The sequence below is a fragment of the Calliphora vicina genome, chromosome 5 (assembly GCF_958450345.1).
Source record: "Calliphora vicina chromosome 5, idCalVici1.1, whole genome shotgun sequence".
NCBI lineage: Eukaryota > Metazoa > Arthropoda > Insecta > Diptera > Calliphoridae > Calliphora > Calliphora vicina.
This window is the reverse complement of record NC_088784.1, coordinates 12,773,113-12,800,636: the sequence shown is the minus strand read 5'-3', so window position 1 is coordinate 12,800,636 and position 27,524 is coordinate 12,773,113. Positions and strand designations below refer to the sequence as shown.

At 25.2% G+C, this 27,524-nt stretch overlaps 1 protein-coding gene across 2 annotated transcripts in view; it reads right to left on the bottom strand.

Annotated features, from left to right (window-relative positions):
- The window catches only part of Nplp1 (Neuropeptide-like precursor 1), an 80,054-nt gene extending 56,181 nt beyond the window's left edge, over positions 1–23,873 (bottom strand). For both annotated transcript variants that reach the window (XM_065511592.1, XM_065511591.1), the window contains exon 1: positions 23,722–23,873. In XM_065511592.1, coding sequence (XP_065367664.1) covers positions 23,722–23,808 — 87 coding nt within the window. In that variant the 5' untranslated portion in view covers positions 23,809–23,873. The remainder of the gene's footprint in view (positions 1–23,721) is intronic.
- Between the last annotated feature and the right edge of the window lie 3,651 nt (positions 23,874–27,524).

The following is a 27,524-nucleotide window of genomic DNA, read 5'->3' as shown; positions in this document are numbered from 1 at the left end:
CACTATATACGAATGGTAGTCCAATGGGTCCTAAATGCGACTGCATAAGTCGAATTTCTGAAATAATTTTGGAATTTGAGAAAAACAGTTTTTAAAAAAAGTCTATTTTGAAAAAAGTCACTTTTATGATGAAGTTCAGGCGACGAATTTGGAAAAATATGGAGTTGCACACGTAACCCACTATATACGAATGGTAGTCCAATGGGTCCTAAATGCGACTGCATAAGTCGAATTTCTGAAATAATTTTGGAATTTGAGAAAAACAGTTTTTAAAAAAAGTCTATAATAATTGTCTGAAATAATTTTTCAGAAATTCGACTTATGCAGTCGCATTTAGGACCCATTGGACTACCATTCGTATATAGTGGGTTACGTGTGCAACTCCATATTTTTCCAAATTCGTCGCCTGAACTTCATCATAAAAGTGACTTTTTTCAAAATAGACTTTTTTTAAAAACTGTTTTTCTCAAATTCCAAAATTATTTCAGAAATTCGACTTATGCAGTCGCATTTAGGACCCATTGGACTACCATTCGTATATAGTGGGTTACGTGTGCAACTCCATATTTTTCCAAATTCGTCGCCTGAACTTCATCATAAAAGTGACTTTTTTCAAAATAGACTTTTTTTAAAAACTGTTTTTCTCAAATTCCAAAATTATTTCAGAAATTCGACTTATGCAGTCGCATTTAGGACCCATTGGACTACCATTCGTATATAGTGGGTTACGTGTGCAACTCCATATTTTTCCAAATTCGTCGCCTGAACTTCATCATAAAAGTGACTTTTTTCAAAATAGACTTTTTTTAAAAACTGTTTTTCTCAAATTCCAAAATTATTTCAGAAATTCGACTTATGCAGTCGCATTTAGGACCCATTGGACTACCATTCGTATATAGTGGGTTACGTGTGCAACTCCATATTTTTCCAAATTCGTCGCCTGAACTTCATCATAAAAGTGACTTTTTTCAAAATAGACTTTTTTTAAAAACTGTTTTTCTCAAATTCCAAAATTATTTCAGAAATTCGACTTATGCAGTCGCATTTAGGACCCATTGGACTACCATTCGTATATAGTGGGTTACGTGTGCAACTCCATATTTTTCCAAATTCGTCGCCTGAACTTCATCATAAAAGTGACTTTTTTCAAAATAGACTTTTTTTAAAAACTGTTTTTCTCAAATTCCAAAATTATTTCAGAAATTCGACTTATGCAGTCGCATTTAGGACCCATTGGACTACCATTCGTATATAGTGGGTTACGTGTGCAACTCCATATTTTTCCAAATTCGTCGCCTGAACTTCATCATAAAAGTGACTTTTTTCAAAATAGACTTTTTTTAAAAACTGTTTTTCTCAAATTCCAAAATTATTTCAGAAATTCGACTTATGCAGTCGCATTTAGGACCCATTTGACTACCATTCGTATATAGTGGGTTACGTGTGCAACTCCATATTTTTCCAAATTCGTCGCCTGAACTTCATCATAAAAGTGACTTTTTTCAAAATAGACTTTTTTTAAAAACTGTTTTTCTCAAATTCCAAAATTATTTCAGAAATTCGACTTATGCAGTCGCATTTAGGACCCATTGGACTACCATTCGTATATAGTGGGTTACGTGTGCAACTCCATATTTTTCCAAATTCGTCGCCTGAACTTCATCATAAAAGTGACTTTTTTCAAAATAGACTTTTTTTAAAAACTGTTTTTCTCAAATTCCAAAATTATTTCAGAAATTCGACTTATGCAGTCGCATTTAGGACCCATTGGACTACCATTCGTATATAGTGGGTTACGTGTGCAACTCCATATTTTTCCAAATTCGTCGCCTGAACTTCATCATAAAAGTGACTTTTTTCAAAATAGACTTTTTTTAAAAACTGTTTTTCTCAAATTCCAAAATTATTTCAGAAATTCGACTTATGCAGTCGCATTTAGGACCCATTGGACTACCATTCGTATATAGTGGGTTACGTGTGCAACTCCATATTTTTCCAAATTCGTCGCCTGAACTTCATCATAAAAGTGACTTTTTTTAAAAACTGTTTTTCTCAAATTCCAAAATTATTTCAGAAATTCGACTTATGCAGTCGCATTTAGGACCCATTGGACTACCATTCGTATATAGTGGGTTACGTGTGCAACTCCATATTTTTCCAAATTCGTCGCCTGAACTTCATCATAAAAGTGACTTTTTTCAAAATAGACTTTTTTTAAAAACTGTTTTTCTCAAATTCCAAAATTATTTCAGAAATTCGACTTATGCAGTCGCATTTAGGACCCATTGGACTACCATTCGTATATAGTGGGTTACGTGTGCAACTCCATATTTTTCCAAATTCGTCGCCTGAACTTCATCATAAAAGTGACTTTTTTCAAAATAGACTTTTTTTAAAAACTGTTTTTCTCAAATTCCAAAATTATTTCAGAAATTCGACTTATGCAGTCGCATTTAGGACCCATTGGACTACCATTCGTATATAGTGGGTTACGTGTGCAACTCCATATTTTTCCAAATTCGTCGCCTGAACTTCATCATAAAAGTGACTTTTTTCAAAATAGACTTTTTTTAAAAACTGTTTTTCTCAAATTCCAAAATTATTTCAGAAATTCGACTTATGCAGTCGCATTTAGGACCCATTGGACTACCATTCGTATATAGTGGGTTACGTGTGCAACTCCATATTTTTCCAAATTCGTCGCCTGAACTTCATCATAAAAGTGACTTTTTTCAAAATAGACTTTTTTTAAAAACTGTTTTTCTCAAATTCCAAAATTATTTCAGAAATTCGACTTATGCAGTCGCATTTAGGACCCATTGGACTACCATTCGTATATAGTGGGTTACGTGTGCAACTCCATATTTTTCCAAATTCGTCGCCTGAACTTCATCATAAAAGTGACTTTTTTCAAAATAGACTTTTTTTAAAAACTGTTTTTCTCAAATTCCAAAATTATTTCAGAAATTCGACTTATGCAGTCGCATTTAGGACCCATTGGACTACCATTCGTATATAGTGGGTTACGTGTGCAACTCCATATTTTTCCAAATTCGTCGCCTGAACTTCATCATAAAAGTGACTTTTTTCAAAATAGACTTTTTTTAAAAACTGTTTTTCTCAAATTCCAAAATTATTTCAGAAATTCGACTTATGCAGTCGCATTTAGGACCCATTGGACTACCATTCGTATATAGTGGGTTACGTGTGCAACTCCATATTTTTCCAAATTCGTCGCCTGAACTTCATCATAAAAGTGACTTTTTTCAAAATAGACTTTTTTTAAAAACTGTTTTTCTCAAATTCCAAAATTATTTCAGAAATTCGACTTATGCAGTCGCATTTAGGACCCATTGGACTACCATTCGTATATAGTGGGTTACGTGTGCAACTCCATATTTTTCCAAATTCGTCGCCTGAACTTCATCATAAAAGTGACTTTTTTCAAAATAGACTTTTTTTAAAAACTGTTTTTCTCAAATTCCAAAATTATTTCAGAAATTCGACTTATGCAGTCGCATTTAGGACCCATTGGACTACCATTCGTATATAGTGGGTTACGTGTGCAACTCCATATTTTTCCAAATTCGTCGCCTGAACTTCATCATAAAAGTGACTTTTTTCAAAATAGACTTTTTTTAAAAACTGTTTTTCTCAAATTCCAAAATTATTTCAGAAATTCGACTTATGCAGTCGCATTTAGGACCCATTGGACTACCATTCGTATATAGTGGGTTACGTGTGCAACTCCATATTTTTCCAAATTCGTCGCCTGAACTTCATCATAAAAGTGACTTTTTTCAAAATGTTTTTTTTTTAATATTATTATAAAAAAAACATCTGAAATATTTTTTTTAATTTTTTATATTTCTGAAATTGTTTCTGAAATTATTTCTGATACCTATTTCAGACGTATTTTTGTATTATAATTCAATTATCAAGACTGTTAAGTGATTAACAGTGCTCTGTTGACTGTAAAATGAGCAATGTTAAAAAATGTGGTTTTTGTCTGTGCTAGTTAAATACGAATTTATCTTCACACACATCTTTTTTGCTGACCTATACATTCTAAACTAATACAGATAAAATGAATATTTCACATACAACTTCATCCATTTCAAAACTGAGCAGACAATTGTTTGGTACTTTTTTTTAAAAAAATTCGAACTTATTACGGGGAAATCGGATAAAATCGGATATTTTGGTACATTTTAAACCTATAAACATAGAAATTAATTTAAAATCGTATTCTTTACATATTTACCAAATATAAGTTTGGTACTTTTTGGAAATTCGCACCCTTAAGGGATAAGTATTGTATTTATTTTAGTACTTTTTTCATAAAAAATGTTTTCCATAAATTTACATAGGCATATGAATATTTTATTATGGGCTGCCACTATGATTTTGAAATTTGTTTGAATAAAATGTGTATCATCTCATTGGGAAACAAAAAGTACCAAAAAGGGGTAAAAACTGGAAAATGCATTTTATTAGAAATTATCAAGCCAATTTTGATTATGAATAGTTTTAAATATATATGCAACTCGAGTACGAAAATGTAAAATTGACCAAATCTGGTACTTTTTTCAAAAATATTTTTTCTTGAGCTCGTGTGCTCAATTTGAATAGTTTGAATAAATATTTGTATCACAAAAAAATGTTACCATAATGGAGGATTTGAAATTTCAAACTAGACGGGTGTTCAACAGGGAATAGGGAAATTGGTACCTTTTCCCATAAAGGTACTTTTTTTAATATTTTAAATTATTTAACTTTTCGACAAAAAAATACAATTAAGAAAGCTAATCTCTTATATACCCTTCAGCAAATTGTAAAATAAAAAATATTTTTATATAAAAAAAAAATTTATTTCAAATTTAAAAAAAAAAAAATTTCAATTTTTTTGTGAAAAAAATTCATAAAATTTTTAATTTTTTAGTGAAAAAATTTCATAAAAATTTTTCAATAAAAAATTAAAATATTACAAATCTGGTACTTTTTTGAAAAATATTTTTTCTTGAGCTCCTGTGCTCAATTTGAATAGTTTGAATAAATATCTGTATCACAAAAAAATTTTACCACAATGGAAGATTTGTAATATCAAACTAGACAGGGAAAAGGGAAATTGGTACTTTTTCTGCTAAAGGTACTTTTTTTAATATTTTAAATTATTTAACTTTTCGACAAAAAAAGACAATTAAGAAAGCTAATCTCTTATATACCCTTTAGCAAATTGTAAAATAAAAAATATTTTTATTTAAAAAAAAAAATTTATTTCAAAATTTAAAAAAAAAATTTTAAATTTTTAGCGAAAAAATTTCATAAAATTTTTTCACTAAAAAAATTAAAATATTACAAATCTGGTACTTTTTTCAAAAATATTTTTTCTTGAGCTGGTGTGCTCAATTTGAATAGTTTGAATAAATATTTGTATCACAAAAAAATTTTACCATAATGGAAGATTTGAAATTTCAAGGGAAAAGGGAAATTGGTACTTTTTCTCCTAAAGGTACTTTTTTAATATTTTAAATTATTTAACTTTTTGACAAAAAAAGACAATTAAGAAAGCTATTCTCTTATATACCCTTCACAAATTGCAAAATGAAAAATATTTTTATTTAAAAAAACAAATTAATTTTATTTCAAAATATAAAAAAAAATTTTCAATTTTTTAGCGAAATAATTTCATAAAATTTTTTCACTATAAAATGGAATTTATAGTGAAAAAAATTTATTTCAAAATTTAAAAAAAAAAATTAAATTTTTTAGCGAAAAAATTTTAATTTTTTAAATAAAATTTTTTCACTAAAAAATTCAAATTTTTTTTTCTAAATTTTGAAATAAAGTTTTTTTTTTTAATAAAAATATTTTCATTTTACAATTTGGTGAAGGGTATATAAGAGGATTTGAAATTTCAAACACCCGTCTAGTTCAACAGGGAAAAGGGAAATTGGTACTTTTTCTCTTAACGGTACTTTTTTTAATATTCTAAATTATTTAACTTTTCTACAAAAAAACAATTAAGAAAGCTAATCTCTTATATACCCTTCACCAAATTGTAAAATGAAAAATATTTTTATTTAAAAAAAAAAAAATTATTTCAAAATTTAAAAAAAAAATTTAATTTTTTAGCAAAAAAATGTCATAAAATTTGTTCACTAAAAAATTGAACATTTCTTTTAAAATTTTGAAATAAAATTTTTTTTTTAAATAAAAATATTTTTCATTTTACGATATAAGAGGATTTGAAATTTCAAACAGGGAAATTTCTAGTTCAACAGGGAAATTGGTACTTTTTCTCCTAAAGGTACTTTTTTGATATTTTAAATCAGAAAGTTATTCTCCTATATACCCTTCACCAAATTGTAAAATAAAAAATATTTTTATTAAAAAAAAAAATAATTCTTAACAAAAAAATATTTTTATTTAAAAAAAAAAATTTATTTCAAAATTTTAAAAAATTTAAATTTTTTTTTAAATTTTTAAATAATTTTTCTTTTTTTTAATAAAAATATTTTTCATTTTACAATTTGGAGAAGGGTATATAAGAGGATTTGAAATTTCAACAAGGAAAAGGGAAATTGGTACTTTTTCTCATAAAGGTACTTTTTTAATATTTTAAATTATTTATCTTTTCTACAAAAAAAACACAATTAAGAAAGCTAATCTCTTATATACCCATCACCAAATTGTAAAATGAAAAATATTTTTATTTAAAAAAAAATTTATTTCAAAATTTAAAAAAAAAAAAATTATTTCAAAATTTAAAAAAAAATTTAATTTTTTAGTGAAAAAATTTTATGATATTTTTTTTCAAAATTTATTTTTTTTAATTCAATAGTGAAAAAAAAATTATTTAAATTTTTTTTTTTTTGGGTGAAAAAAAAAATAATTTTCTCAAGTTGTTGCAAAGAACTGCTCGCAAACGTTTTGAAATTTGCAAGCTCTTGTTGAGTTTTTCAACAATTTCCATGGTGTAATGCCTCCAATTCTTGGTCACTCGGGGTCTCTCTCAAGGTCTCGCGGCTTCAATTCGTATCGTACCCAATTTCCCTGCTTTTGGATGAATCCTGCAGCTCGCAAATGTTTTAAAATTGCTTTTGGAGTAGCTTCCAATTAACATTAATCTTCATGAAATAATGCCTCCAATTCTTGGTCTTCAAACGGTTTTGGCTGGTCTAGGGGATGTTTGTCTTTCGCTTCAAAATCAGCACTTCTGAACCGCACAAAACATCTTTGCACATGGAGCAATCTAATAATTTTCAACATATGTAAATGGCTACTCGTACTTTTCAATTGTAATTTTCCTAAAAAATTTCTATTTTTAGCTAAAATACTGCAACAAATTGTTACATTTAAAATTGAAAATTCCCCCTAAAAAAAGCAAATCATTTTCTAATTTCCAGCTAAATTTCAAGGGCAAAATTGCTATGCCACTCTCTTTAAGTGTTATCACGAATTTTTCGCAATTATCTACACAAAGTCTGTAACAAATGATTAAAGTTTTTTCTAATTTTTTTGTTTGGCAAAAAAAAAAATACTTTTCTGTTTACCAGCTTTTGAGTTTATTTTAAAATTTATGATTAAATATTTTTCAAACGCCTACTACGCTAAAAACCAATAGAAAAAAATCATTTATCAGCATAATTGTGCTTTGGTTTGAAACAAAATTTTCATATAGACAACCATCATAAATTTGCGGTTAAGCAAAGAAACAAATAAAGAAACAAAAATTGAAAATAATATAAGACACACACCATTTTGCCATTCCCATTGAAGTGTTAAACGTTTGATAATACAACATTTTTTTTTTTGGATCATATTTGAGCAAAGATTGTGTATATTTTTTTATTTTTCTTTCGTTTTTTTTAGTTTAAAAAGTGTGTTGAAAACCCATTTACTGTTAATAGCACACACACACGCTCAATTCAAGTGGAAATAATAAGTGTTATTTGATTTACAATCTTTTTAAAATAGAAATAAATTTTGCAACAAAAAAAAAAGGTTTTATTTTGTAATGTTATCTGCTTAGGTGATTCCAAGTAATTTTCTTGTTTTAAATGAGATGAAATGTTACAGATATTATTGTTTTATTTGGAAAATTATTTAAATAATTTGTTTGCTGTAAGAAGGGTATTTTTATAGCTGGGTATTATTTTTATTTTGAAATGGAAATCTAGCTTCTTGGGAAGACAGTTTAAATTGAATTATTAATTTTAATTCTAGTATATTCTAACGTTTTTACCTTTTAAAAATGATGGTTTATTTTCATTAAATACTGGTAATACATTTAATGTTAACTATAGCACCGCCTACTATTAAAAGACTGATCTGCAACTCCATGAATTATCTAACGGACAAAACTAGAATGTCCTATTTCCATACTTCTAGCAATATTAAAAATATTTTAAAATTTGTTTAGAATTAGATTTGCTTTTCTTAGTTTTATAATTTTTTTAAGTTTTTCAAAATTTGTAATGTTCGGATTTAATTATTTTCAAAATATTTAGAATTTTTTAATACAGTTTTCATGTTATGTTCGAAAATTCGAAGTTAATTTCGAACTAAAGTTTATTCGTTTTCACTTGATTATTAAACAAATTATAAAATCTTCCAAATATTTGAAATTATTTTCGAAATTTCAATGTTAAAATTTAATAACTTTCAAAATAAATTTACTTTCAAATTATAAAATAAAAAACTATCAAATATATCTCTAAATTTCAAAATATTGAAATTTGTATACATTTTAATGCAGTTCTATTATGTTCGAAATTTCGAACTTAGTTTCGAATTAAAATTTTATACAAAAATTAGTTCTTTTTATCTTGGGCATTAAAAAAAATTTAAAAACATCCAAGTTTTTCTATTATTTGCTACATTTGTGATGTTCGAATTTAAATTTTTTTCGAAAATTAAATTTACTTCTTTACACCTAGATATTAATTTTTATTATTTTAAATTTAAATCTTAAAAAGTTTTGAAATTATTTTCAAAATTTTCTAAGTTTGCATTAAAAATTTTGAAAATATTTGAAATTTTTATTTATTTTTCAATAAAATTTATTATTTTCTGGATTTTTTCTGCATGTTCGAAATTTTCCAATTGTTAAATTTGATGTTCGAAATTACGAATTTTCAAAATATCTCATTGTTTTTTTAATATTTTAATGGGGTTAACATTTTATAAATTTCGAAACTTGTTCGAAAGTTCGAAGTTAATTTCGAAACAACGATTCAAATTAAATTTATTTTCAAATTATAAAATAAAAAAAGGTTAGAATAATTATCAAGAACCTCTAAATTAATTTTTAAAATATTTAATTTTTTTAAATTTGATGCAGTTCAATTTTGTTCGAAATTTCAAACTAAAATTTTATAAAAAAATGTGATCTGTTTAACTTGATCACTTTAAAAATTAGAAAAACTTGCAAGATTTCCATTATTTCCATTATTTGCTGCATTTGTGATGTTCGAATTTCAAAATATTTCAAAATTTTTTTTCCAAATTTAGCATGTAATTGAAATTCAAATTCATTTTTTAACCTAAATGTTAATTTCTATTATTTTAAAATATAAAACTTATAAATTATTATTTTCAAAATTTTCAAAGTTTGAATTGAAAAATTTTGAAAATATTTAAAATTTTTATTTATTTTTCAATAAAATTTATTATTTTCTGGATTTTTTTTGCATGTTCGAAATTTAAAAATTTTTTAATTTGATGTTCGAAATTGCGAATTTTAAAAATATTTCATTATTTTATTAATATTTCAATAAGTTATCAGTGCAGTTTACAATTTTATAAATTTCGAAACGTGTTCGAAGACTCGAAGTCAATAGTTTATATCAAAATTTTTGACTATTATAAAAATTATAAAATTTTGTTCGAAAATTGATAATTGAGATTCAAATTAGTTTTACACTTTAATTTTTTTATAGTGATATTTAAAAATATTAATATTTTAAAGGTTTCGGAATTGTTTTCAAAATCTTTGCTGCTAGAATTTAATAATTTTCAAAATATTGAAATTTGTTTTAATATTTTAATAAAGTTTTCTTGTGTACTTAACAGTTTTATGGTTTTCGAATTATGTTTATTCGAAATCGAATTTTATTTCGAATTAAAGTTTTATAGCAAAATATGTTGTTTTCATTTAGCGATTTATAAAATTCATAAATTTATGTCGATATGTTAATCGAGTATTCATCAATATGGTATGAAATTTAATAATTTTCGAAATATGTAATTTTGAAAAATTCGAATTGAAATATATTTTCAAAATTTTTTTTAATTTCTTAAAAAAAATTTTATATTTTAATGGAGTTTCCATTGTAGTTTACAATTTTATGTTTTCGAAACATGTTCGAAAATTCGAAGTTAAATTCGAACTTAATTTATAACAAAATGTATAATTTTTGCTAAATATTTAATAAAAATCATAAAATTTTCGAATTTTTAACCATTATTTTTCCGATTTTTATGTTCGAAATTGTTTATTTCAAAATAATTTCAAAATTTTAATTAAATTTAAAAAAATGTTCAAAATTTTATAATTTTAGAAAAAGGTTTGAAAATTAAAATTTTTCAGGTTTGAAATGTATTATAATTTATATTAAATTTTGTAATAGTTCTTATTTAAAATAGAGTTAAAGATTCTGTTAGATTTGTATTCTACTTGTTTAATATCGAATTCTTGCTTTCTATCTCAATAAAGTCTTAATTAAAAGCTTTATATTATTGATTCTACTTTCTAAGTAACATCATGCTGAAGAGATCTTTTTACTTTCTAATTAACATTAAATGCCAGCAGAGTTTTAATTGAAATGACATCAAGAATTGAATGAAGTTGATATGTAAAATCATTATTATGACATAAATTGAGTTTTCAAATATTTAAATTTCTTGTTGTCATATAGAAAAACAAGCTACAAATGACTGATGATATTGATTGATTTGCTTTGAACAGCAACATATATTCCCATTTAAAGCTGCAATAAATTTAACCAAATGTAACAAATATCTCAACACACAAACCACAAACAGCCATCAACTAAAGTGACATTTAACAGATATCCAATCATTTTTAGATATTTTTAGAATTTTTTCTTAGCCAACAAAAGCCAAGTATTATTTTCTGATGTTACAACAGTAGCAGAAAATAAGAAAAATAAATGATGTTTTACCCATTATAAAACACTGTCTTTATAAATTGAAATTCTATGGCAGCACGTGGCGTATGATTAATATTATTTATTTTGTAAAGTAAGAATTTTTGGGTAAAAACCTTGTTTAAAATAAATAAAATTAAAGGGAAATTACCCATTAATTTTAAGGCTTATTTTTTGATTAAAATTAAATAAAATTTTATTAAAAGTTAAAGGGAAAAATGTCTTGTTTTTCTTTTTGAAGCTCTGGTATTTTTAGAATTTTTATTAAAATTCCTTAATTTTTTTTTTTTTAAACAATATTAATATTGAAATTCTTGTATTTATGTTAAGTGAAATGTTTGCTTTTTTTGCAGTTCGCTGTTTTTTGATTTTCATAAAAATAATACTTTTCTGCTTGTTTATATTCATTCATTTTTTTAATACTTTTATTTTCATTTCACACAGTCATCATTTCTATATTTATTTTAATGTTAAATTCCCCTCTTGCTCTGCTGCAGACATTATGAATTGTGTTCAGCAAAAATGTGTATATTTTTTATGTCATTCTACGTATTTTTTTTTTCATTTGGCTGCTTCTTTTGTGTTGCTTGTACAAATAATGTGCAACATTATTATTTATTGGCAGCTACAGTGACAGGAGTTTTTTTTTAACATTTTTTAACATTTTACCATTCATTGTAGTACATGAGTTGAGCATTAAGAATTTAAATATTTATATAAGGGTGTTCAAGGGAAGGAAACAAATCATTTAAACTTTTAAATTTTAGAAATTTAAAAAAATTGTAGGATAATTTCCAAAAAAATTTCTTTAATATTTTTACTGGACACCCTAATATGAGCATTTTTTGCCATTATCATAAAACTAATTACTACTGCTTCAAATAAATTTAGAAATTTAAATAAAAACTAAAATTATTAAAAAAAATAATTTTTTTTAGGGACTCCCTTAAGTCTAAAATTTTTTAAAATTACTTAAATATAATTCTTCAGTTATATTAACTATTTTACCATGGAAATAAAACAAAAATTTCATTAAAATTAAAATTTCTTTAAATTAAAATTTTTAAGGGTCACCCTAACTTTTAAAAAATATTGCCACTGTATTACAAATTATTACTATTACTTACATTACATTCTTAAAACTTGTTTTCATGGAAACTAAGCAAATTTATAAAATTAAAATTTTAAGGGACAGCCTTACACTTTTGAATCTTTTTTAAAATTCTTTAAATATCCTTTGTGGGAAAAATTTCATGAAAATAAAACACAAATTTTAAAATGTTAGAACAAACATTTTTACGGGACACCCTAACCTAGGAAAGTTGCTTGTTGCTATATCTTCTAAACTACAGCACCAATTCCAAAACAATATATGTGACAATTATAGAGGAGGTCTTAAGCTTTCAGAAAATTAACTAACTAAACCCCCTGCTAACATATAAACTGAGCTACAGGGTATCAAAGTTGGCCACATCGAGTGGGAAAATCATTTCATTTTACAGTCTTGACTTAAAAATTGCTTTCAGTTCTTTTAATCCTTCTAATACACAATTTGTTTAACTGAGTCCTAGAAATAGTCGTATTTCTAACCTTTCCATTTCTATTTAAACTCCCTAACATGTAGTATTTCATCATTATGTGAAAAATGTAGAGCTACTACTGTGTTCCATATACATATATTTCTCAGGCAACATGTTTACGTATTTGCATATGAATGATGACATAGCGCAACAGCTTTAAACAATGACAACGATGATGAGGTTTTTCTTTTGCTTTTTTTTAACCATAAATATTTTCCTACATGAAAATCCTTGGAAAATGTCACAAGTGAAAGTATGTTAAAAAAAAAAATAACACAATATGAACATGGAAAATAGCAGCGCTTGGTGGTCTCAGAGTTAAATGCTTTTGTTTGATAAATGTGAGGAAAAAATTAAAAGAAAAGAAAACGAATAATGAAATTTTCGTTTTTATGAAAATTGAAAGGAAGGAAAAATTTTTTGCTGTTGTTGTTGTTAAAAATGTTTATGGTTTTTTAAACACATTTGTTGTTTTTAGAAATGAAAATTTAATGGGAGAAAAAAAAGTAAAGACAGATAGATAGAAGAGTTATATTAATAATGAAGGAAATGTAAGTAAAATAGACGTATGAGTAATATTGATTTGGAATGAACAGCATAAAGTGTATGAGTAATATTTAATGAAATATTGAAAGGTTCCATAATAGGCTTACTAAAACAAATTTAAGACTTAATTTCAACAAAATCAAGAATAATATTAATCCCAACAATTAAAATTTGAAGATTTTTTAATTATATTTGGAAATTTCAAATCTTAAAAATTATTTATTGGATATTTTTGAAAATTGTTTGGGAATTTAAAATTTTTGAGGGGAAAACCAAAAAATTTTATAAGAAATTCAAGAAATTCAAAATGTGTTATTTTTTGGATATTAAAAGCAAAAGAGTCTTAATGAATTATTGGGGATTTTGGAAATTTTTTTGGGAATTTAAAATTTTTGAGGTTGAAGCATAAAAACAGTATTAAGAAGAATCCATTTTTTATTGGGGATTTTTAAAATTTGTTTAGGAATTTAAAATTTTTGATGGGAAATCCGAAAATCTATAAAAAATTTAATAAAAATTTATTATTTTTTTTTTTTGGAAATAAACATTATAAGAGTCTAAATAAATTATTGGGGATTATGGAAAATTTGTTGGGAATTTAAAATTTATAACGGGAAAGCATAAAAACAACATTAATCCAGATGAAACTCAAGAAAAATTGAAAATTTTTTAGAAAAAATAGCAAATGAGTCAAAATTAATTATTGGGGATTTCGGGAATTTAAAATTTAAGCTGGGGAAACATAAAAACAGCATTAACCTTAATGAAAATGTATGTTTTCTGTTATATTATAATTGTTTTTGGGATAAAAATCTAAAATTTTTAAATTTCAAAAAATGGGGAACTTTGAATTTTTTAGGAATTTAAAATTTTTCCGGATGGAAATCCAATAACAATATGAAACTTAAGGAAAATAATAATTTTTTTAGAAAAAATGGCAAAGGAGTTAAAATTCATTATTGGGAATTTTAGAAAAAATTTTGGGAATTTAAAATTTGTAACGGGGAAACATAAAAACAATATTAATTATATTACAATTATTTTTTAGATACAAATCTAAAATTTTTAAATTTCCAAAAATGTGGAACTTTGAATTTTTTAGGAATTTCAAATTTTACCGGGGGGGGAAACACAAAAACAATATGAAACTTAAGAAAATTATAAATTTTTTAGAAAACACAGCAAAGAGGTCAAAATTAATTATTGGGGATTTTTGAAAAATTTTTGGGAATTTAAAATTTAAGTCGGGGATGCATAAAAACCATACAAACTTAAGAATAATTTAATATATTACAAAAATTATATTTATTTTGGAAAAACAACAAAGTGAAAATTGAGAATTTTTAAAATATTTTTGGGCGGGGAACTTTGAACTTTTTAGGAATTTAAAATTTTACAGCGGGAAAACCAAAAAATAATATGGAACTTAAGGAAAATTATAATTTTTTAGAGAAATTGCTGTTTTCGGTGTCAAAATTAGTTATTGGGGATTTTTAAAATTTTTTTTGGGAATTTAAAATTTATAACGGGGAAACTTAAAAACACAATTGAAATTGTATGTTTTCTCTTGTATTAAAAAAATATGGGAAAAATGGTAGAATAACAAAGTCAAAATTGAGAATTTTTAAAATATTTTTGGGCGGGGAACTTTGAACTTTTTTGGAATTTAAAATTTTACAGCGGGAAAACCAAAAAACAATATGAAACTCAAGGAAAATTATAATTTTTTTTGGAGAAAACAGCCCTTGTTGTTAAAATTAGTTATTGGAGATTTTTAAAATTTTTTTGGGAATTTAAAATTTATAACAATTGAAAATGTCTGTTTTCTCTTGTATTAAAATTATTTTTGGGAAAAATATCTAAAATTTTTGTATTTAAAAATATGGGGAACATTGAATTTTTTAGGAATTTAAAATTTTACCAGGGGGAAAAACCAAAAACAATATGGAACTCTTGGAAAATTAAAAATTTTGTAGAAAAAATTGCCAAGGAGTGAAAATTAATTTTTGGGGATTTTTGAAAAATTTTTGGGAATTTAATTTTTTTTCCGGGGAAGCCCAAAAACAATACTAAACTTAAGAAAAATTATATATTTTTAAAAAATTATACTTTTTTTGGAAAGCAACAAAGTCAAAGAGGGAATTTTTAAAATATTTTAGGAAATTTAAAATTTTTGGCAGGGAACTTTGAATTGAATAGGAATTAAGGATTTAACCGGGGGAAAGATTTAACTTAGGAAAAAATACCAAAAGAGTCAATATTTATTATTGGGGATTTTTTAAAAATCTTTGGGAATTTAAATTTTTTGCCGGGGAAATCCGAAATCAATACAAAACTTAAGAAAAATTTAATATTTTTCAAAACTGATATTCTTTTTGGAAAAACAACGAGGTCAATATTGAAAATTTTTAAAATATTTTTGGGAATTTAAAATTTTTGACGGGGATTTAAAAAAATTTGAGAAAAAATTTATTTTGTTATCTTATATATCCACAAATTCTAGATTATTTATTGGGATAGTTAAATTTAAGAAATTATTATTGATAAAGAAAATTTATAGTTTCTCTTATATTACAATAAGAGCTCAAGATATAAAATTTCTAGCTTAAAATTATGGAGATCTTTAAAAATGTTTTAAGATTTAAAAATATTAAACGGGAAACCCCAAAATTTTACAAATTGTTTGAGGAAATCCAACTGATAAAGAGATAACCCCAAAAATAATTTTAAATTCAAGAACAATTATAAATATTTAAAAAAATATTTAATTTTTTGGAATTTTAATTTTTTTTGTGAATTTAAAATTTTATTTTGGGATTTAAATATTTTTTTTTGAGAATATTAAATTTTTTGGGAATTTAAAACTCGAATTATTCCTGCGATAAAAGTCTAAAATTTCCATCTTAAAATATATGGGGAACTTTAAAATGTATTTAGGAATTAAAAATGTTAAAGAGGGAAATCCAAAAACAATTTTAAATTCAAGAAAAATTTAAGTAAATATATCAAAAAAAATATATTTTCATTTTATATATGAAAAAATTTAAATATTTATCGAAAATTTTCAAAAATCTTTATTGAAAATTTTAATTTTTTTGGGGATTTAAAATTTTTTTTTGGGAATTTTAAATTTTACCCCGAAATATATATAAACGTTAATGACCTTAATGAAAATCTATGGTTTTTCTCATATTACAATTATTCCTGGGATAAAAGTCTAAAAGTACAAGGTCCACAGGGACCTTTTCAGATTTAAACACATTTAAATCTCAATAGAAACTAAACTATTGGTCGGATCGCTATGATTTTTTTTAAACGATTCTGATACAATTTCCTTGGAATACATGTGGGGGGACAGGTATACTTCCCATGGACCATCAAGGAGTAATTTCAGTTTGAAAATGAAAATTAACCCGCCGGAGGGTTAAAATATATGGGGAACTTTAAAATGTCAAAGAGGGAAATCCAAAAAAAAATTTTAAATTCTAGAAAAAATTAAGTAAATATTCTTAAAATAGATTTTTTTAAATTTATTTACAAATTCTGTTTTTGTGAAATTTTAAATTTTTTTGGGGAATTTAAAATTTTTTTTTTCGGAATTTAAAATTTTACTCGGAAAACATATCTTTATATATATAATTTTTCTGTACGTGTGTTAGTAACTGAACTCCTCCTTAACGACTGGGCTGATTTCGATGAAATTGTTGTGTGTGTGTTTAAGTTTAGATTCACAATTGACCTAACAATGGGCATGACACCTCCCATACAAAGTAAACATTTATTATTGCATATCTGGAGTACTATTATAGTGGGAGTCTTAAAAATGTGTGTGAGCTATGGCAGAACAACGTTCGTCGGGACAGCTAGTATACAATAAAATTTATACATTTTTTTGGGAAATTTGTAATTTAGTTTGGGGAATTTGAAATTCATTTTTCGAAATTTTTAATTTTACCCAAAAAAAAAAACATAAAAATATTAATCTAAATGAAAATGTATATTTTCTCTCTTATTACAATTCTCACTAGGATAAAGGTCTAAAATTTCCACATTAAAATATATGGGGAAGTCTAAAATTTATTTAGAAATTTAAAATTTTACCCGGGAAAACCCAAAAACTGTTTGAAACTCCAGGAATATTATAAATTTTGCCAAAAAAAACGAAAAATGCAAAATTTACCAATTTTTTTTTTGAGAATTTTAAATTTTTTGAGGAATTAAAAAAATTTTTTTTTAGGGAATTTAAAATTTTACCCTAAAAAATATATAAACAATAATGATCTTAAAGAAAATCTATGTTTTCTCTCATATTACAATTATTTATGGAATAAAAGTTTTAAAAATGTCACTGAAAAATATATGGGGAAAAGTAAAATTTATTTAGGAATTTAAAATTTTACAGGGGGAAACAGAAAATCAATTTGAAACTCCAGAAATATTATAAATTTTTGTAAAAATACAGAAAAAAGCTAAATTTATTTATGGGGAATTTTTTAAATTGTTTTGGGAATTTAAAATTTTAGCCGGGGAAACATAAAAACAATACAATACTTTGTGAAAATATGTTTATTTGCTATTTAAAGATATGTTTCCCTCCTTGTTTCATTTTCCCCTGAATTCTATTATATTCTTCTAATTTTAACATTAATTTTCTTAATAAAAATTCTTTGTTTTATTTTCATTGTAATTCTAATGAAATTATTTTATAACCCAACATCATATTCATGACTTTATTAGAAATTATCTATCTACTTTTCATTCATTTTGGTGTTTTTGAACCTTTTTTTTCTTTTTTGCTATTCCAAATGACCTCTCATTTTGTGTGTGTATGTTTAAAATAAATCCTTTTTTTGTCTTTATCTTTTCGCTGGTATAATTTAATTATAAAGCCAACAACATTACTGTTGTTTTTTTATGTAATTTTACATCTATTTCAATTTAAATTTCTGCGTTTTTGCATTAACTTGTTGAATAGAAAATGGAAAAAAAGGTAGAAAAATTTAATTAATGTTTTTCTCTTTGTTTTATTATGTTGTATAACAAAATTGCTGAAATAAAACAGGATTTTTAATTAGTTTCCTCTTGCTAGCTGGCTGTGTAACAATAGCTTGTCATGTTTAAATTCCTGTGCAAATTATAGATAAAATCCGAAGATGTCAGTCATATTGATGGCTTTAAAAGTCCTTGACCATGAATACGTTTTTCTTTCATTATTACTTTGCCACTGATGGTTTTAAGTCGAAAGTAAACAAAATCCTTTGGAGAAAGAAAAAAGGGATATAATTGTAATGGAAATGCGTTAAATGGCCTTGCAATAAAAATAACAAGATGTTTGCTTTTATTGACGGCAATAAACTATGGAGATGGCTGTTAATGTTGAGAGTAAATTCCAGCTCGTTGCAATGCATATTTTTAAACATAAAATTATATATCTTTAGGCAAATGAATTTCTGACATTTATTTCTCAATGTTTCCTTCCACCTGACCTTTACGAATAAAAAGTAATTATAAATAAACTCAGGTTGAATTTTATTTTATTGATTCTTTTAAAAAACAGCTAAGAGCGCTATATTCGGCTGTGCCGAATTCTTTTCTATGATGCTCATCCTGATAACTGAATCTAAAATTTCTATTTTCCTCTAACTAAGGATATTGCATTGATAATCTCAATTTTAACTACTTTATTGAGAGCCTAGCTGCTCTAAGACAATTATTTCTTAAAAATTACTCTTTTGTTATGGAATTACTGCAGATTTAGCTGTTAAACCTTATTTTAATAGTGAGTGGAAATTAAAAAGCAACAGCAGCATTAATGTTTTAAAACATTAAAGATTTGTTTGTACTACAGGCGTATGATTGATATTAATTTATATATTTATTAAAACTAGATTGCTAAAATGGCGTTTACAGACTAACTATTGATGGGATTAAAAAAAGCTTTATACAAAATTGATAGATTAGAAGCTAAGCTTTCAATATTTGTATATTGTATTCTATTTTTATTAAGAATAAATAAATTATAGAATTTCAAAGTGGACCAACTCGACTGGGAAAAAAATAACTTTAAAACTTCTATCTTCTACAAATGTAAATGATCTGGCTGAACTTCAACATTTATAGATAGAACACTTTAAACATTTACATGCGAAAGCAAATCATCAAACTAGGTATAACCTATGTAACTTTGCTATTTTAATATTTTAAAAAAATTTTGTGCTGAAGGCGTATGATTAATATTAATTTTCATATTAATTAACATTATGGCCGTTGGCACAAAAACCTTAAGTCTGTTTGAGAAATAGTATTAGAGATGATTAAAGCAGAGGACCTAAGCTATTAGAAAATATAAATTTTAAAGCTGCCTGTTCATAAAGCAAGAAAGTTATGGGGTTTCAAAACAGTCAAACTCAACTGTGAGACATTTTTTTATAGTTTCTTTGATTGCGGATGGGTTTGCTCGAACAGATTTGATATTAAAAGGAAGAAATTAAAAAATTATTTAAAAGTTATTTGAACCATATAAGGTCAGTAATGATTTCATTACTTGCTTAAATAACTGTCAAATTAAGCTAAATCTTACAATATAATTTATGTGTTGGCTATTATAGCAGACATATTTTTATTATTATCAAGGCAAATGTTTTAGCATGAAGATAGCAATACTATTATTCTTTCAATGTATTTGCTAGGAGTAAAGGTAAGTCAAATGACTATTCAAGATTATGTAACCTTTCATTTCAACCTTTTCTAGTTGCTAGTAACATTATAAGATTTTGAAGTTTCTGCAAACGAAAGATCTTGTATTAATTCTAGGAAAAACAGAATCTTCTTTTCAGCTCTCATGAATAGTTAAGTCTAATTACTTTTCTCTTCTTTGGAAGCTATTTTTTACTAGAGTTTTTCATACCAAAAAAATCACAGAAAAAATCAAATTTCCCGCATCTTATGAATTATTTCTATCAATAACAAATTAATAATTAACACATATTAAGAGGCCAAATAAAGCTCGATTAATGGTAAATTTTTCATTGAATTTTGTTCCTATTCTAATGTCGCGTTCTTGTACTCCACCATCGTTCAACTCAAGTGTTTCATTCATTTTAATTTAAATCAAAATTTATTAGCTTTAAATAAAATAAATAATCACATAAATACAATATTCACACTAAACATTTCATTGGGATTTTCAAAATGAATGTCGTGTTCTTGTACTACGCCATTGTTCAACTCAAGTGTTTGATTCATTTTTATTTAAATCAATATTAATTGCCTTAACTAAAATAAACTTACTGTATTCAATAATCACACTAATCATTTTACTTTGTTTATTAAAGTGTGTCACGTTCGCTATCGTTTTTATTCTCTCTTCAAAACCAAATGTTTTTATTAGTATTCTAACAGGCATATTTAGTTGGGTCAAACGTCAATAATTCAGGCAAATTAAAAGAGATTTACTAAAATATAAAGAATATTGCGATGAAGCAGCTAAGAAGATGCCGTGAAGAGCTATCGAAAGCTATCGGAAAAAAGGCCAAAGGTAGCTCCTTAAAGAAAAAGAGAAGTTTGAGTCCTATGCCTGCCAGCAAACACTAAGTAAAGAAGGCAGAAAATGCATTAGCATAGAGGGCTTAGTTATTACAAACGTAATGGGAAAATATGTCGCATGTTAAATCATAATATAAGTTATAAAAACACGAATGCATATATTTCAAACATGACCACTACCTATTCTATTTTAGTTAAAAAAAAGTATAAATTAAACAATTCACTGATTTCAGCATTTTTCTACATGCAGTCGTAAACGAGTTAGGTCGGGTTATTCAAAAAAAAAATAGTAAATGCTTAGTTAAAGAGTTAAAGTTATTAAAAAACTATATAAAAAGTATTTCTAACCAATAAATACAAAGATTTTGTTGAAATCACTTGAATTAATCCTTATAACAAACGTGATGGGAAAATATGTCGCGTGTTAAATCATATTATAGGTTGTAAAAAAACATTAATGCAAATATTTCAAACATGGCCACTACCTATTCTATTTTAGTTAAACAATTTTAAATTAAAAAAAATTACAGATTTCAGCATTTTTTTACGAGTTAGGTCGGGTTAGGTCGGGTTATACAAAAAATAGTAACGAATATAAATTTTCATAGGGCTTAGTTATTTCGAACCAATAAATACGAAGCTTTTGTTAATCTCACTTGAACAAAGCCTTATTACAAACGTGATGGGTAAATATGTCGCGTGTTAAATCGTATTATAGGTTGTAAACAACACGAATGCAAATATTTCAAACATGACAATTATCGATTATTTCATTAAACAATTCGCAGATTTCAGCCTCTTTCTACATGCAGTCGTAAAAGAGTTAGGTCGGGTTATTAAAAAAAAATAAAATTAAAGTAGACACTATACATTATCAGAGAGAGAGAGCTTATATAAAGAGTTAACATTATTTTGATCCAATAAATACGAAGATTTTGTTGAAATCACTTGAATTAATTTTTATAACAAACGTGACGGAAAAAAATGTCGCGTGTTAAATTGTACTATAGGTTGTAAAAAACACGAAATAGGTCAAACATGACGATTCTATTTTAGTTAAACAAGGTTTCAGGGATTTTCTAGATTTATTGGAAATGTAGTTATATTTTTGTCGCATTCTTTATCTCATGCTTGTTGCTAATATAAACCACAAAACGATGTAGCATATAAGAATTAATGTCGAAGCAATAAATAAATAGCTTTAGATGAAATTTCTTGAACTAATCCTCATTATAAACGTAACGGGAAAATATGTCACGTTCTAAATCATAAAAACTTATTGCAAATTTGTTGATTGATAGCCGCCATATTGTTGAATCTCCATTCAAATCACCCTGGATGTAAATAGAGTTCAACAACACGTGTAAATGATAGAATTGGACGTTTTGTACTGTTCCATTTTCATCTTCAGCGATGATGACCATTTCTGGATGAATGAGTAAGTCAACAAACAAAATTTTCGAATTTAGCTTGATACCAATTCAAATGAGATCCAAGAGCTTTCAAAGCATTCTGAAAAAGTCACTGTTTTTTGAGGATTTTTGGCTGGCGGTGTCATATTTCAAGCGATGGCGCATTTTCGAATCATTCCATTGGAAATAAGCTATGAGATGCATTTATATCAATAACTAAAATTGATGATAACGAAAAGCCACAATTATTGGCTTCTTTTGATAAAAGAATGGCTATGGCTGCTGGTTTTCTTGACCCCAAATAGTCAAGGGCACGATTTAAGTTCAATCAACTATCTGAATTCGATGCAGTAAATTTATGGTGAACCTAGCAGACTATAAAGCTAGATAGGATTTGTGGACCGAGCAATATAGAACAAATATTCCTTGCTACATGGTTTAAAAGTATTTGTGCGTCCAAAGAATTGAGCAGAATTGTTGCTTCCACTTCTTCTAGTATCATCCATTATATTCTTGCTTCTACTTTTAATTATTTTCTAGACCTAGAAGCCGGAGTCTTATTTGCAACATTTCTCTTAAATTGAATCGTTTATTTCAAAAACCAGTCAAGCAACAAAAAATTTTAAATTGAGTTATTGAGCTATTACTCTTTAGTAAAGGTAAATGCATCGTTTAATGCAAGAAAAAATAAATATTGCCTCCTATTGTGGTGTGTCAAAGCCCAGAAATCCATGTTTAGTGCAGAAATAAGTCAAGTGACAGCACTTTAGACTCCCAAGGGCAATATTTATTTTTTCTTGAATTAAACGATGCATTTACCTTTACTAAACAGTAATAGCTCAATAACTCAATTTAAAATTTTTTGTTGCTTGACTGGTTTTTGAAATAAACGATTCAATTTAAGAGAAATCTTGCAAATAAGGCAAATATTTCTTATCAAAAACAAGATATGAATTGACTTATTTAATTTAACTTCAACAAGTATTTCAAGAGACCATTTAATTCCATAACTTTTTATAAAATTAAATAAAACCTAAAGTTAAAAGACAAACAATAAAGATTTACATAAAAAGGACAAACTTTTCAAGCTAAAGATTTTACATTCTAAATCCTTATTATTACCCTCCCTCCCAAACAAAAGAAAAACTTAAAAAAACTTGAACACAAAACCTAAAATTTATCATTAATCTCCATCTTTTCTACATAAAACATAAAAATAAAACAGCACAAACCAAAACCATTGAAATGAAAACAAGAAAAAAAAATAACCAAAAATATAACACGCCCTAGCTGCTTGCCTTGCCACAAAAGCAACAGTGGTATTTATCACACCATTATCATTTAGCAGAAACTAATAATCTTGCAAAGGAATGTGAAAACAGGCAAAAGGATTAGACAGGATATAAATGACTATATTACAACTAAAGTCTTATAAACTTTAGTTTCAAAAAGAAGGAAACTTACCACATTCAGCAGCATGCCAAAAAGGACACACAATTTGAGAACAGCCAAAGGATGTAGATTCTTCTTGTTGTTAGTTACTGGCGGCATAATGAACAATTGAAGCTGACTGACACTGATAATGAAGATGCACACAATTCCCGACAATCAAATGCACTCAACTCAAAAGTATGTGTTGGAAATTTCAAAACTTAATAAATTCTTTTAAAGCCGTTACACTTTGTTTTAGGGTTTTCTAAATATTTAGTTTAATATTTTTTTTTTATTTTCAATTTTTGTATAATTTGTTTTTCTTTATTTTTATATTTTTTTTTTTTTTGTTTTTTCTTAACAAAAAGGAACTTTTGATTTTAAGTTTGAATAATAAAAACTGAACTGAAATTGTGTTGTTTTTTTTTAGTTAAATTTTTGTTTCTTTTTCTTTTATTTCTCTACTGCTATAGGCAGCAAAGTCGTTTTTGATACTAATCACTGTTAGCAGGATGCCAGGGCTTTTATACTCACAACTCTCTTTATTTGCTTAAACTGCAAGGAATTTTTTTATTTGTCCAAAATTATGGTTTTCTTTAACAGGATATCTGAGAGTCTGTGTGCAAGAGTAACCTCCAGAGAGCAAATTACAAAATTTAATGAATTCTCTTGTTGCTCGTTTGTTTTGGGGAAAGGGTGTTTCTGCTGGATTATAATGAGCTTGCAATGCTTTAGTTTTTTTGAATTGAACTGTTGCTGGTTTCATGTATTTTCTTTGTCATTGTTTCTTTTTGGTTTTGTTTTTCTGTTTTTGTTTTGTGTGTGTATATGTGTATTGTTGAATGAAAAACCGACACCGCCTTCAGAGGACTATGACGTCATCATCGACATGGTTTAGAGACCGAATATGAATGTGTAACGGATATCCTTTTGTGTTAATATTGTTGCATGAAGTGCATAGAATTGGGACAGTGGTATAATATTGATCTATAAGTTGAAATGGAAAATTAAAATAATTGGATGTGCCGAAACTGTTATATCATTTACCTTAGTGTGAAAAATGTATGATAAATAGTATTAAAAATTCGAATTTTTCGGTAATTTGTTTTTTTTTTGAAACGATTCAAATATTTTTCGATTCGAATAATGAAAAATATGTAAAATAATGATTTTTTGGTCAAATATTTTTTGTCCGCTTTTTATTCGAATAAAATAATGAAAACATTTTCGTTGAAAAATCGGTTTTTTCCTGAAAATAAAATAACTTTTTTAATCGGAATATTGATAAGGTTTTCACCTTTTTTACTAGTAGAAAATATATTTTTTGGCAAAAAAAAATTTGATTTGCTTTTTTTCGAACAAATGAGCAAAAAAAAACAAATAATTTATTTTCACAAAAAAAATATTTTTCCTAAAAATTTGACACAATTTGAAAAATTTGTTTTATACGGCTAAACCTAAATATCCAAATCGAATAAAAAAAATATTTTTTTCTCTTTTATCTAAAAAAGATTCCAATTTTTTTATTCGAATAAAAAACTGGTGAAAAGCTCATCAAAAAGTCAATTAAAATGGTTATTTTATTCGAATAAAAAGCTAACAAACTATTTTTCTACCAGTAACAAAGGTGAACGAACATCTTACATATCAAAATTAAGATTAAACTAGTTATTTTATTCGAATAAATAGCCGTCAAACATTTTTTAAAAAAAAATCAAAACTTTATCCATTTTCCATTATTCGAATAAAAAAATATTTGAATCCTTTCACAACTATTTGAAAAATGTTTTTATTCGAATAAAGAAACCGGTTTGTATACCTCAAAATCCAAACCGAATAATAATTTTACTCAATTAAAAACAAAAAGTTTTTCCACAAAAAAAAATAAAACTATTTTTCATGAAGAATGATTCGAATAAAAAAACTGGTGAAAAACGGTTTTTCATCAAAAAGTCTATTAAAATCATTTTTCACCAGTTTTTTTATTCGAATCATTCTTCATGAAAAATAGTTTTATTTTTTTTTTGTGCAGAAACTTTTTGTTTTTAATTGAGTAAAATTATTATTCGGTTTGGATTTTGAGGTATACAAACCGGTTTTTTTTATTCGAAAAAAAACATTTTTCAAATCGTTATGAAATGATTCAAATATTTTTTTATTCGAATAATGGAAAATGGAAAAAATGTTTGACGGCTTTTTATTCGAATAAAATAATTATTTTAATCGGAATTTTGATATTACTGACAGAAAATTTAATTTTTAGTAACAAAAAATAGTTTGTTAGCTTTTTATTCGAATAAAATAACCATTTTAATTAACTTTTTGATGAAAAATAGCTTTTTACTAATGTTTTTTTAATCGAATAAAAAATTATTCGAATAATTTTTCAAGATAAATATTTTTTTTTGTGAAAAAAAAAAATATTTTGTTTTAATTGAGTAAAATAATCATATTTTTTCATATTTTTTTTTGTAAAAAAACTTTTTGTTTTTTATTGAGTAAAATTATTATTCGGTTTGGATTTTGAGGTATACAAACTGTTTTTTTTTTGTTCGAATAAAAACATTTTTCAAATCGTTATGAAAGGATTCAAATATTTTTTTATTCGAATAATTGAAAATAGATAAAATTTTGATTTTTTTATTAAAAAATTTTTGACGGCTTTTATTCGAATAAAATAACTATTTTAATCGGAATTTTGATAAGGTTTTCACCTTTATTACTGACAGAAAATTTAATTTTTGGTAAAAAAAAAATAGTTTGTTAGCTTTTTATTCTAATAAAATAACCATTTTAATTAACTTTTTGATGAAAAATCGCTTTTTACTAATTTTTTCTAATCGAATAAAAAATTATTCGAATAATTTTTCAAGATAAATATTTTTTTTTGTGAAAAAAAATCTTTTGTTTTAATTGAGTAAAATAATCATTTTTTTTATATTTTTTTTTTGAAAAAAAACTTTTTGCTTTTTATTGAGTAAAATAATCATTAATTTTTGGTAAAAAAAATAGTTTGTTAGCTTTTAATTCGAATAAAATAACCATTTTAATTAACTTTTTGATGAAAAATCGCTTTTTACTAATTTTTTTTAATCGAATAAAAAATTATTCGAATAATTTTTCAAGATAAATATTTTTTTTTGTTTAAAAAAAATCTTTTGTTTTAATTGAGTAAAATAATCATTTTTTTTTTATATTTTTTTTTGTAAAAAAACTTTTTGCTTTTTATTGAGTAAAATAATCATTCGGTTTAGATTTTTATGTATACAAACCGGTTTTTTTCTTCGAATAAAAACATTTTTCAAATCTTTATGAAAGGATTCAAACATTTTTTTATTCAAATAATTGAAAATGAATAAAATTTTGATTTTTTTATTAAAAAATTTTTGACGGCTTTTTATTCGAATAAAATAACAATTTTAATCGGAATTTTTATAAAGTTTTCACTTTTATTACAGACAGAAAATTTAAGTTTTGGTAAAAAAGCTTTTTATTCGAATAAAATAACCATTTTAATTGAAAAATCGCTTTTTACCAATTATTTTATTCGAATAAGAAATTATTCGAATCTTTTTTGGTGAAAAATATTATATTTTTTTGAGAAAAAAATATATTTTTTTTTCGAATAAAATAATTCGGTTTGGATTTTTAGGTTTAAAAACCTGGTTTTTTAGTCGAATAGAAAAAATTTTTCAAATTGTGACGAATTTTTAAGGATAAATCGCTTTTTACCAATTTTTTTATTCGAATAAGATATTATTCGAATCTTTTTTAGTGAAAAATATTATATTTTTTTGATAACAAAATATTTTTTTTTTCCGAATAAAATAATTCGG